The sequence below is a fragment of the Perca fluviatilis genome, chromosome 7 (genome assembly GCF_010015445.1).
Source record: "Perca fluviatilis chromosome 7, GENO_Pfluv_1.0, whole genome shotgun sequence".
Taxonomy (NCBI): Eukaryota; Metazoa; Chordata; class Actinopteri; order Perciformes; family Percidae; genus Perca; species Perca fluviatilis.
The window spans coordinates 4,443,781-4,456,280 of NC_053118.1; the positions used below are offsets into that span (position 1 = coordinate 4,443,781).

Here is a 12,500-nt window from a genome sequence, read left to right on the forward strand (position 1 = left end):
TGCTGGGCCTTGGTCGTCCCTTACAGTCTCAGCCAGCACCTCTCGGATCTTCCCATGGATGTCCATCTGATAACCAACAAAGACAGAATAAACAACACATTCCCATACAATTCACCCAAGCAAGAGTCAAATAGATAGATGTCTCAGAGCTCACCAATGTTCTTTGAGGTATCCGAATTAAGATAATTAAGACTCCTTATCATTTAAAGTTAATTGTGTATCTGTCGTTGCCCCGATTTCAAGACCACAATTTATAAAATTGGACTAAAACTGTCATCACATTGCCCCAATGTTGTGCTTGTTTACGGGCAATCATCCCTCTTTACTGTGTTGGGGAGAGTGGTGTGCAAAATGCAGCAGTGCTCAAAGTCTTGAAAATCTTCATGAGAAAGATGGAACCTATCGGTTCTTTTTTATATATTCAGTAGAGCTATAGGAAGGTATAAGGTCTCAGGATTTCATAAGACTATATTACTTTAATTATAATACTGTTTAATGGATCGCTGCATCTCTGTCTACTGCTACACACTGTAAACACTCTACTGAACCCCTATTAGCACTGTAAAGTTACTTCAGAGAGCAGTCTGCCTACAGACCTCTGTAAGCTAACGTTAGACTAGACAGGCGTTAAGTACACTAGCTTGGAGATGCCAACCGAATAATGTTTTAGCTAAATAACGAAAAACATAATATATCTACATATTTAGTACAGCCGAACTTAATAAAAGACGGAGTTTAGCTAGTGGTTCCAGATCTTAAAATAGAATGTACGTTATCATGTGTGCAATGTCTGTGACATTAATTTGCTGAATGGCATTTAACGAATCGTTATGCTAACTTTACCAGGCAGCCTCCCTTCAACAAATGACATAGCTAACGTTATGCGTAGCTAACTATCAAACTACGTAACGTTATCTTAAAAAAATACATACAGCATACATAGGGACATCGTTTAATAAAGCAAACGCATAGCAAATTAAAGCTAAGTAGTTTGCTCACCTTAAGCAAATGGTTGTGAATAATTTGCTTCAGTTCGGAAGCTTTCTCTGGAGGCAGAGACATTGTAGCTAGCTAACGCTACGTTAGTAATAGGGTAGCTACTATCAGGAACGACAAACGTGTGTATGAGTAATATTCGATCCTTGTAAACATTTGTCGTCCGTAACATACTCTAAATTCTGACAGCCCGCGGATCATACACTTATATATATGTCAATGATCACAGCCACAACTGCCAGTTTAAACCAGGTTTAAACTATGGCGGAAAAGCAGGCGGGAATGCGGCTCCACTGATGCCTGACAACATTGTTATGGTATTCAACAATTCTGTCCTACAACGAAATAACATACGTCAAGTGGCATATCATTGCCAAGATGCTTTATTTTAGGGGACATTTAAGTTTAATTTAATTTCGGTTGAAGAACTATTTGCAATTTAATTTAGGGGTTGTATTGGTTGCCCTATTCTCGTTTGCTCTGCGACAACCAGTAAAGGACCCTTTTGTAGTCCAAATTGTAGTGGTAATTGTAGTCGCCCTGTTAGATCTAATCACTGGCTGATACTATTTTTTTCATACCAATTTAACTTAATTTAATAGTTTTATAGTATTATGACAATATAGATTGTTTTACTCTCATCCTTAACTTAATACATAGCATGAATGATTATTATGTTTATAGTACAAAATCATCCACTTTTAGTGGATGGCTCATACAATAAATACAGTACTTCCTTCTCTACACATTATCCCACAGACAAGACAAAATTAAATTACTACAGTAGTCAATATGAGCAAGGCCTCTTCTTGAAATATTGAATAAATTCCTGGAATCCACGGCGAGAGGCCTCCAGTCTGGCTGCACTGATTTAGCTCATGCTCAGAATGAAATTAGGACTGTAACACAGCACAGTGCAGGGATGGGGGGAGAGCTGTGGGTGGACATTGTACAGCTGCCTTACTTAAACTAAATCAAAGAAAAAACACAAGCAGACAAGCATGGTTTGGTAAAAAAAGATGAATGTTTTATTTTAAGAAGTATTTCATGGTTTTGTTTGCTTCTTTTTCAAAATGCCATCGGTCATGTTCTCACTGCAGCTCAGCAGTGTACAAAACTCTCCTGAAATTTTATGTGGAAAACAAGAATAAATGGAATGTTATGATCAAACGTGTCTCTTCTGGGTTAAAAGAGAACGGCGTAATAGCAATATCCAACGGTGGGATCTAAGCCAATCAGCAACCCACCATTTCCTCTCAGGAGTCAGTACACGCTAATGACAACTCTGATACAAACCGGTCAATGCAGTGCTAACATGCTACTCATGTATTGTGGGAAACAGCAGATCACATACACTTTTATCTGTACTGATTATGCTAGGAAACCTTGGAGCATACATTTTTCCATTTAATTCACTTCAAGGCACATTAAAAGCTATCTCAACCAGCAAACAAATAGGTACTTACGTGTATGCTATCACTCTCTCCTAACTAGAATTTAATCCAAGGTGCTTTGCTCCAACTTCTAAATTGCACTATTATAGTTTTGGATTGGTCCCAGTCACTTTAAAACCAATTTAGTAATTCTATGGGATCAAATTAAAAAGTCAAACGCAATGCAAAGCTACTATGTCTATCATTTTGTAATGCAGTTGTCAGTTATGTCAGAGATACAACGGAAAATACATTCCACAATTTTATTTAATAGCTTGCCTGGCTGTTACTTTCCAAAAACGGACAGCTTTGCTTTGGTTTCCTCAAAAACAACAGTGGAACAACCTGAACATACACACACGAACCCATCCAGTGGGTAAATACACGCACTAAGCGGCGAGGGACCTGTCATCTTGTATAATCCATGTGACAACCAAAACCTATGAAAAAAGGTGCTCATATAATAGAAAATAAAATGTTAACATTCTAGCAAAGTTAAAAACATCAGCAAGGCAGCTCCCCCATAAAGTGTCCAGTCACACAAAAATATATATCTGGCCGTATTGGGATGCCCCTGCTAAATGTGAATGGAAGAACAAGTGGTGCTCTGGAAAACCTCTAAATGCATGCATGCACATTTCATTACAGAAAAACAAAAACTCACATAGCTGACCTCTAGGCTTTGAAGTCTTTCTACATATCTATGGTAGGATGGACAGTCGACACTTTCAAAACATCATTTTGAAATGCAAAATGTAAAATGTGTCCACAGATGACCAACACACATCTCACCACTACAAATAAAGAATGCAAAAAACCCAACTTGTCAGAATTATTTTTTTGCTTTGTACTGCACCTTTAGTAAGTTTTCTTTCCAAGCGATTTGCTATGGTACAGTACATTCATCAACAGTGACAAGAAGGAAAGGAAATGAAATCATCGTGCTGGCACCAAGATCCTGAGATGTTTCTATTTTTGTTAAGATCTTACATGAAAAATATACACACAATCATTTGATCTAGCGCTCCCGCATTTTGACCTTAAGAAATAAATACCCTCAGTTATGCACATATTACCATCTACATCTACTTAGAGAAGTACCTAATGCCAGGTACTGGTGCAAAATAGGAGTCAGCTTTAAGTGACCCAAAGTGTTTCACTGGGAGTACATCCAGCACAGCATCAGGCCGACAGCCACAGCTGCCCCTGCACCGACGTTGAGCAGAATGGGTCTCCAATATAGCCAGTTGTCTCGTTTCCTCTCCGAGTCGGTCAGTCTCTGTTTCATCTGCTGGACCTTCTGTGAGGTGCTGGCAATCCTCTCCTCACGGTGTCGCTTTCTGACACTGAAATAAGCAAAAGTGTGGAAATCCCATCAATCTCACACAAAGTGCCACTGATGTGCCAGAGAATTGGAGAATTATTACATAAAAATAATTTTTAAACTGTAGGAGGCTTAGAGATCAGATTCTTGGAGGTCTAAAAAGGCGACTTTTTACTGTATAGATGGAAACAAACGCATTCAACTGAGCTTGGAAACTGGTTTACACTGTGGAGTTCAAAGCAAATGCAGCACTTTCTATTTCCTACAACTGTGTCTAGGGATGCAGCGGTTAACAGATTTCACTATTAACCGCGCTTTAGTGGTTGCCACGGTTTATTAATCGTAAAGGCTCCGCTACACCGAGTGTTAACTGACTGCAAGTTATATGTAGCAGTGGGTGCAATTCTTATTAAACCTCCCTGACAACACACTCACACACAGCATATAAGACACCGGTCGGGTCACCATGAGTATTGACTATCAGAGTTACAGTGGCTCCCCGTGGTGGGATAACTTTGACTTTATTGTTTATTAACGTTGTTGTTTAGTGTTTGTTGCTTGTTAACGTTATAGTTAACGGCTAACTAGTCAGGAGCCGACGTTTACATTTACAGTAAGCGAGCTAACGATAACGTTACGTTAAAAATGTAAACATGTCACTGACGTTACCACTTAACGTTACTTAACTTAACTTTCTCTTCGTCATCCCCTATGGGACTGTCACTGCCCGATGTGAGTCGAGTGCAGATGTGAGTCGCGCATGCTCAGATTTAAACGGTTTACGGCATAACGTGTCATACCCGACGTTAGCCCAAGCCCCCAGGAGGAGCGCTAAGTCTAAATGCCAACATGGGCTTAGCGGATAACGGTGGTACTGCACCCCATGGCCCAGAAAGACTTTTCACATAGACATTACATGGCGAAAGAAACGTCTATATTTCAGCGGATAATTAGTTTCGGGGTATATCAACCTACCAGCCCGAACACTGAAAGGGTCCTTGTTTAAAACGTTACATTTTTAACATTTTTAACATTCACTAGAAGCGAATACAGAATTATTAAATTTGAAATGATGAACGCGCATAATGGACGCGAGCAGACCCACGGGACTGCGCACGTCCGCTCTCATGACTGTTCTCCCGAGCTCACGTAGCTAGCTGTAATAATGGATATAGCTAATGGTTGTAATTCACCATGTGTTCTATTAATACGTCCATGGTATTATCTTATGAAGTTATGATACATCCGAGGTATGCATGTATGTTGTAAAGCCTGTTACGTGGATGTAACGTCATTAGTGTTTCCCAAACTGGCGGGGCTATCGGCTAGCTTGCTAGTTGCTAACATCAGGGTTAGCTAGCGTGGCTGTATTAAGATCATGCCTAGCTACATAACGTTACTACAGACATAGTGATTACATGGCCTTGGTTCTCTCTTAGGATACATCCGAGGGCTGTATGCTGTAAAGCTTGTAACGTGGATGAGAGATGAAGCCATGGATGAGCTCTGTTCACGAAACTGCAGGCTAACTGCTAGCGCTAGCTAGTAGCTAGCTAGCTAGTAGCACGACATAATGATTAAATCTCCTTGGTTGTCTAGCTAAATACATCAATCGTTTATTTAGTTAAGCATGTAAACGATCGGGAACAACGAAAACACAATGTTTAAAGTTAGTGAATATTTTAGACAATGAAAACGGCGAGTTCATGAGTTCGCCACTTGTAAGAGCCACGAGAGATAAGCTCATGAACAAGCATGTTGCTACCGGTTGCTACGACAACACAAACAAATTGTTGCTAGTGCGCGTGTCCACCGTGACGTCATGGGCCAAGAATGCGGAAAAGCCGAGCTCCATGTTGTCTTAATGCGCTTTTGAGCACTCTCATTGGTACGTACGGGGCTTCCCGCCGAACACTGTATCCAGTTCTCTTAATACATCCATGCGTTAGCCGAGTCAGACCATGGATGTATTAAGAGAAGAGTCAGACCGGCTCTGGTCGAGTGCAGATGTGAGTTGCGCATGCTCAGATTTAAACGGTTTACTGCATAACGTCTTACTGAAATTTGTGAAATCCATAAAATAATCAACTCTCTTCTCTTTACATACAATAACAGAAGATGGTAATCATTTCAAAAACGTTGTAGCTATCTATGATTGTTTGATTGCTAACGTTAGCTCAAAATGCCATTCAAGTGACAGCCTCCGTTGTGTTTGATTGCTAACTTGTAGCTAGCAGTCATTTCAAAAACGTTATCTATGATTGTTAGTTTGCTAACGTTGGCTCAAAACGCCATTCAAGTTACAGCCTTTGTTGTGTTTGATTGCTAACTTGTAGCCAGCAGCAGCAGTCATTTCAAAAACGTTTTAGCTACGATTGTTTGAATGCTAACGTTAGCTCAAAAATCCGTTAGCATCTTGGAGGCTACTTGTCGCAAAGTGACGCATGCGCAACTCACATCTGCACTCGATGCCAAGTGACGCATGCGCGACTCAAATCTGCGCTCGACTCACATCGGGCAGTGACAGGGACATAAGGCTGCAAAGAGATCTCTCCATCGCATTTATTCCTTGGCAACATGCACATCTCCCTGTGACCGCGGCATCTTGTCCGGCAGCTCCTCCAACTTTTAGAAACACCAGCTAGCAAGACCCAAAAAGGGCTAACTTCTTCTTAAGGACAGCACTGTTGTTGCCAACTTGGCCTTTGTGTTGTGACTGATTCTACGTCTCTAATCTTTTCAGATGAATTTAAATAAAAAGGTTGATGATTGCTCATATAATCATTTTCAAATGAAAATGTGTCCTTTCTTCACAATGAACCTGACTAAATTCACTTTAAGAAGTCCTGAGCTGTTACTTACTACCCCGAGTTTTCTGTCATGTTGTGGTCTTGGATGTCTGTCTCTTCTGCCGGCAGGTGGTCTCGTGCCGGCAGGTGGTCTCCTGAGGCGGCCTGTGGCTCCAGACAGGGTCCTGGCTGACCGTTGGGCCTGCTGTCGTTGAGGTGAGGTCTAGGTGGAGGGGGTGGAGGGTGCAGATCTGGCTCCAATGGAGCTCTGGACATCACTCTCTGCTTGTTCTGCTACAGGGGACGAGACACAAAGGGCTAGATTTATCAAGCCGTTTGCGCCTGTTTCCAGGCGCTAATTGGTCGCAAAGACGGACGTAACCGATGCGGGCTATTTACAAACAGGGCGCACTTGGGTAAAATCGCAGATTGTCTGCCACATAAACGAGGACAGACAAGTTGCGCTTTCAATATGCGTTCGTGGGAGGGTCGTGGGGAAAGTGGGAGTTCCACCCAAAAAGGTGGGAGGATAAGCGCAAAGTGCACCTAATTATATACTCCGTGGTATTTACAAAGACTGTAAGTAAGAGCGCGCCTCTATTCTGCGGGGGAAATTCTCCGCCTCTTAAAAACCGCAATTGAGTTTCCTCGTAGACCTTTATGCCGCTGGTGAAATGGCAACAGTAATTTGAGCAAGACGAAGACATAGGCGAGGCTGAAAATATTTTTAACACAAGAATCACACTTTGTCAGTGAACACAACATCATTTAGCGTTACAGATCAAGCAGCCATGTAATATTAGAGTTACTGGAAGAAATCAAAGATGAAATTGAATCTCCCACTCAGCGTTCATATCCCATTCCAGCAGTTGTTAAACTCCTCGCTACATTACAGATATTGGCATCAGGATCATTTCAAAACAGTCATAGCATCAGCTGTGGGAATATCGCAGTCTGCACTCAGCCGTATCATAGCACAAGTACCGCTTTGCTACAGCGCAATTTACGGTATAGTGGGAGGAGAAAGACGCTGATTGCCTGATGGGTGTCAGGGTTGATAAATACTACGCAAAATGTGGAAGCATAGCGTGCGCTATTACCGAACTCGCATAAACAGACGCAGCGCAAACTGCGCTAGTGTTAGTAAATTAGGCCCAAAGAGGCAACACACATGAAAAAGTAAGTTAGAATCAGACAAACTCGCAGGAAATCAAAAGAGAATAGTGAGGGACGAACTGGCGATTTATGGCAAATGTCACACTTTTCGGATGTCTGTTTTCAGATGTCTCGTTACTTTCCTCTTTCTTTGTGTTGGCGTTCTAAACTGCGGTGGATTTGTGAGGACTATGGTTAACTGCTCCTCAGATCTCTGCAGGGTAAATCCAGACAGCTATCTAGACTATCTGTCCAATCTGAGTTTTCTGTTGCACGACTAAAACTACTTTTGAACGTACACACATTCCACCAAAACCAGTTCCTTCCCGAGACTATTTTGCAGCGACATCGTGGCTTCGCTCGGCGCTTAGCATCGCCCATGACGATTGTGACTGGTTTAAAGAAATGCCAATAAACCAGAACATGTTTTTCTCCCATCCCGGAATGCTGTGTGGACTATACACAGACCCTCCTCTGCAGCGCTGTGGAGGGGGGTCTGGCAATGCGAGACTATTAGTACAATAATGCAACCGTGTTATGAAGACAAAACGTTGTGAAGTGTATATGTTTTCTATATTGAAAAAAATAAATGCATTCTACTGACAAATTGATTGATTAATTGTCAGTTATGTGAAAGTTTTACTTTCAAACGTTTCTCAGGAGCAGGTATAGGTGTGAGTAAGAAATATAAATACCGAGTGGGTCGGCTGATTTCTCAGTTGCATCAATTAGGCTGATGATATCAGAAGCCTACACTATGTTTCCGGACACCTCTACCTGCTCCTGATACTGGTTTTAAAGTAAAAATGAAGGCTTGAGGAGCGGCCTCTAGCTCACCCAGTAAGAGCGTTCGCCCCATGTTGGCTGAGTCCTGCAGCGGCGCAGGGTTTGAATCCGACCTGCTGCCCTTTGCTCCGTGTCATCCCCCATCTCTCTCCCCCTCTCATATCTTTCCACTTTCAAATAAAAAGGGAAAAGCCCCCCAAAAAATATCTAAAAAAAAATATATATATGATACCTGTTTTAGCTGGTAAACTAAAACCGTATACAGTAGATCACACAATGCTTTCATTAACAGCCTGTATTTTATGGAATTAAAACTGCAGACTTTCAGGCGCCTGTCTAGTTTTAGATGTCAGTTTCACTGGCAATGGAGCTCACCAACAAGATGTACATCTTATAACAGCCCAAGCACATGCCTGAGACATTTACAAGGGAAGTGTTACTCAGTGTTGTAGTACTCAAGACCGGTCTTGCTCTCAAAATCGACCACATTTTTACTTGGTCTTGGATGAAGAGGACTCTGGATTTTATTTCATGACCGGTCAAGACGACAACTGCAGGGATATCACTAAATTGCTTGTGCATTGTCTGATTTATGTGTTAACATCATTACTGTGATTGGATGTAAAATGTCCTGCTTCAAATGCAGCCAATAACTTAACTCATTTCTAGTTTGAAATGTGTTACTGTTAACCCCTGTATACGCTTACGTTCTAACGCTGGGTTTTTACAGGCAGTTTTGCTTGTTAAACTGCCGCTACCACTCTGCAACATGCGCTCCGTTCTACTGTTGTTGAAGCTGCCTGTGAAAACCCAGCATAAAGCGCAGTGAGACAAAATCTGTGTTGTTGTTTCATCAAAGTGTGCGGCGGACTGCCACACTCTCCTTTCCCCCAAATCACATACTCTGTCCCGCCCCGGCTGTAAGCGATCCTGGTCGTGCGCAATTCACATTGAATCGACCCTAGTCCTAGCCTGATCCAACCCACCTGGGTCGCAAAGCTGAGTAGATCGAGGAGGGTTACCCCATTCAAACACACAGTCGACCTGGGAATGGCCATCGATGTCAAAGGGGTATGACTGAGCTACCTGGGTTGTTGACTTGTCTGTTAGGATGAGCTTGGCTCCCTCGATGACAGCCATGTAGGAGAAGCGGAGCTGGTCAGGGGTCTGGATCAGGCCCATGCGGTATTCCCTCATGTCCAGTAGCACCTTTTGTATGTCCACTGATGATGGGTCCCTCCTCCTGTCCATCTGCAAAACAGATTTACATGTTTAGAATACAGATAAAAAGGCTCTGCAGTTAGGCTTGTAATTATGTATGGGAATGAGAAGTTCATGGTTTCCAGCTTGGGTTCAGGGCTCCTGCTTGGGTTTTTTACAGGGATCATGATACCGAGACACAATCAGGATTGAATAAAAAAAAAAAAAAGATATTAAGGACATAAACATGGAAACGCAAGTATGCAACCACAAACGAAAATGTCTGACCCAGCTGGAACAAACGCATGACCCCGGTGAATATACTCAATGTGCGCTCTTATGGTGTGTTCACACCAAACGTGAAGCTAATTTTTCACGATGTGCAATTTCATACAAAGTCAATGCAAAGACGAGAATAGACGTCATAGCAAAGCCATGATCGGGTTTCCATCAAGGTTGTTGGCTGGGGCGCCCTGGTAGCTCATTGGGTAGAGCACGTACAATTAAGGCCTTACAGCAGCGGCCCAGGGCCCTTTGCTGCATGTCATCCCCTCTCTCTCTCCCCTGCCTTTCCTGTCTGTCTCTCTCACTATCCATAAAGCAAAAATGCCAAAAAATATCTTTAAAAGTTTGCATGTCGTCTTGTGGACAGACCTGACAAAGCATGATTTCAGACTTAACAAATCGAGATCATGATGTACTTATTACTTTTGATCCTTTATTTTTGCAATTAAATCACAGCAAATTCTTATTATTTTGGGTTCATACCGCTGTAGCAAACCAGAATAATTCAGCCAGCATGTGATTTGTGGAACATTAGGTTTTTAATAACCTGTAGTGGTGCGTTTGGCCGTCAAAACAAACACAAATCTGAAAAAGCTAACACTAATTAGCTGAAATGAGGTCGGAATGAGACACTGGAATATGACATAACGTTGCAGTATTTTGGGATATTTCATGTCATTAGTCAGAGTAGTCAACGTATTCAATCCATTTTTACTTCCTGTCAGCCAATGTCATTTCCAGCAGATTTGTGTCTGTTTTGCTGGATAAAAAAACTATACTAATTTCCTTTGTTGCAGTGTGTAGCTGCAAGAGAAGAAGAAGAATGGGTCCCAAGAATGGGACAAACGTACATACGGCAACCTGAAAACAAAATGCCTCCGGCCACGGTTATCGCCGGCTATCATAAATATGCCGATGCATACGGACATGTTTAGCTAGAGCTTTGCAAACTAGTCAGCCGTGGTTGTTTTGAGCAGAAGTGAACCCCAAAAAACAACAAGGGGTTAGCTTTCTCTTGTTGTTTCACGTCAAAGCGCGCCTAGCAGCAATGCTCAGACTGCAGCTTTTTCAATGACACGTGAAATCGATCTAGCGTAGCTCGAAGCATCTGCATTTGCGTACTTGCGTGAACCACGTTACTGCCCTAATTGTGACTGGGTATGGGTCAGTTCCCGTTCAGTTAGGTAGGTCTGTGTGTCATTATGTGCAATGGAGTGGATCTGAGCGGACAGCTGTTATCTTGATATCTACATATGCCGCCTTTTTTTTTTCATTTTCCCTTAAAATTAATATGTATCGAATCAAATTCAGAAGTTATTTCGCTGCTTCTTAGAGCAGCAAGTGTACAACTAGCAGCTTTGACTGTCTAAGGGGAACAAGGTGCTTAAGTTGCTATCACGTAAGATTACGTATTTCCCCAATATAGTAAATCAAACCGATTTTCTAATTTAACATTAAAATCAAATCTTCTGTATTTATCTATTACATTACATATTCATTACTAAATAAATAAGCAAAAGTCAAAGTAAAAACGAACAAACAAAAACAGTGGGGAGTATGTGCAGATCACGGTGTTTGGCTTCCCTCCATGGCGCTGCTTTCTGTGTAGCAGAGCAGCTCCAAATTTCCCAGGCATTCACTGATTCACTTTTTATCTTCAATGCATAAACCAGTGAAAAATGACCTATGCATTTAAGTATAATACCAGCACTCCCCAACTTCTCCCTTTGCAGCTTTCACTAAGTAAGTACAAAACATCTCAACTTACTCTATTGGCAAAGCTTGAATCTCTTGAGTAATGTCTTAACTCTTTGTTTTCAACTGAAACATTAGCCGACATTTTCGTTACGTTGACTGCGTTTGGCAACATTCCCCCTCCCTGTTCTCACCAGGACCAGACAGGTGTCCACCAAGGCGAGGGTCCCTGATCGGCCAATCCCAGCACTGCAGTGCACCACTGCGGGCCCGTGCTCCGGTCCCAACGAACCAGACTCCCGAACCTTGAAGAGGAAGTTGAGGAAGGAGGCTGGAGATTCTGGGACACCAAAGTCAGGCCATGTGGTGTAGTGAAAGTGGTAGATCTCCCTTGACTCCCCCGTCTGCAACAGAAAACATGATGTCAGCCATGACTGGGCTGGGCTGATTTGTCACTAGGAAAACATCACACAACCCATGAAATCACAGCATTTATCATCTCCATACATTTAGATTTAGATGCTGGGCTTTAAAATTAGAGCCCGACTGATATATCGGCCGATATTAGGCATTTTCCAAACTATCAGTATTTATAATGGCCAATAAATGAATATTTAAAAAATAAAATAAAAACGGACGAAACACCCTTCAACCATGTTGTGAGTGTTGGTGTTGTATAGTTTGTCCACCAGAGGGCACTCTTACAACCTGTTGACAACACTCGTGTTTAACCCTTTAAGTTTCATATCTTAAGTTTGTATTTTTATACATTTTATTTATCAGAAGTTTAATATATTTTGATGTTCCTCTGTGTATATATGTGTATATATATATATA

The 12,500-nt window shown here is 41.9% G+C and overlaps 2 protein-coding genes across 6 annotated transcripts in view; both read right to left on the reverse strand.

Moving 5' to 3' along the window:
- The window catches only part of cep76 (centrosomal protein 76), an 83,059-nt gene extending 81,786 nt beyond the window's left edge, over positions 1–1,273 (reverse strand). For 3 of the 4 annotated variants that reach the window (XR_005639742.1, XR_005639741.1, XM_039806019.1), the window contains exons 1-2: positions 1,000–1,273; positions 1–66 (exon numbers count right to left, since the gene is read on the reverse strand). The exon at positions 1–66 is cut by the window's left edge and continues 90 nt beyond it. Coding sequence is in view for 2 of the 4 variants with exons in the window: in XM_039806019.1 (XP_039661953.1) it covers positions 1–66; positions 1,000–1,062 (129 nt within the window). In the remaining 2 variants the exon portion in view is untranslated. The remainder of the gene's footprint in view (positions 67–999) is intronic. The other variant, XM_039806018.1, reaches the window with a different exon arrangement.
- A 728-nt stretch (positions 1,274–2,001) lies between these two features.
- The window catches only part of ptpn2a (protein tyrosine phosphatase non-receptor type 2a), a 16,850-nt gene continuing 6,351 nt past the window's right edge, over positions 2,002–12,500 (reverse strand). Inside the window, exons 6-9 of one of the 2 annotated variants that reach the window (XM_039806963.1) lie at positions 11,858–12,067; positions 9,570–9,734; positions 6,616–6,833; positions 2,002–3,775 (exon numbers count right to left, since the gene is read on the reverse strand). In XM_039806963.1, the coding sequence (XP_039662897.1) occupies positions 3,586–3,775; positions 6,616–6,833; positions 9,570–9,734; positions 11,858–12,067 (783 nt within the window). In that variant the 3' untranslated portion in view covers positions 2,002–3,585. Of the gene's footprint in view, positions 3,776–6,615; positions 6,837–9,569; positions 9,735–11,857; positions 12,068–12,500 lie in introns of both variants that reach the window. The other variant, XM_039806962.1, reaches the window with a different exon arrangement.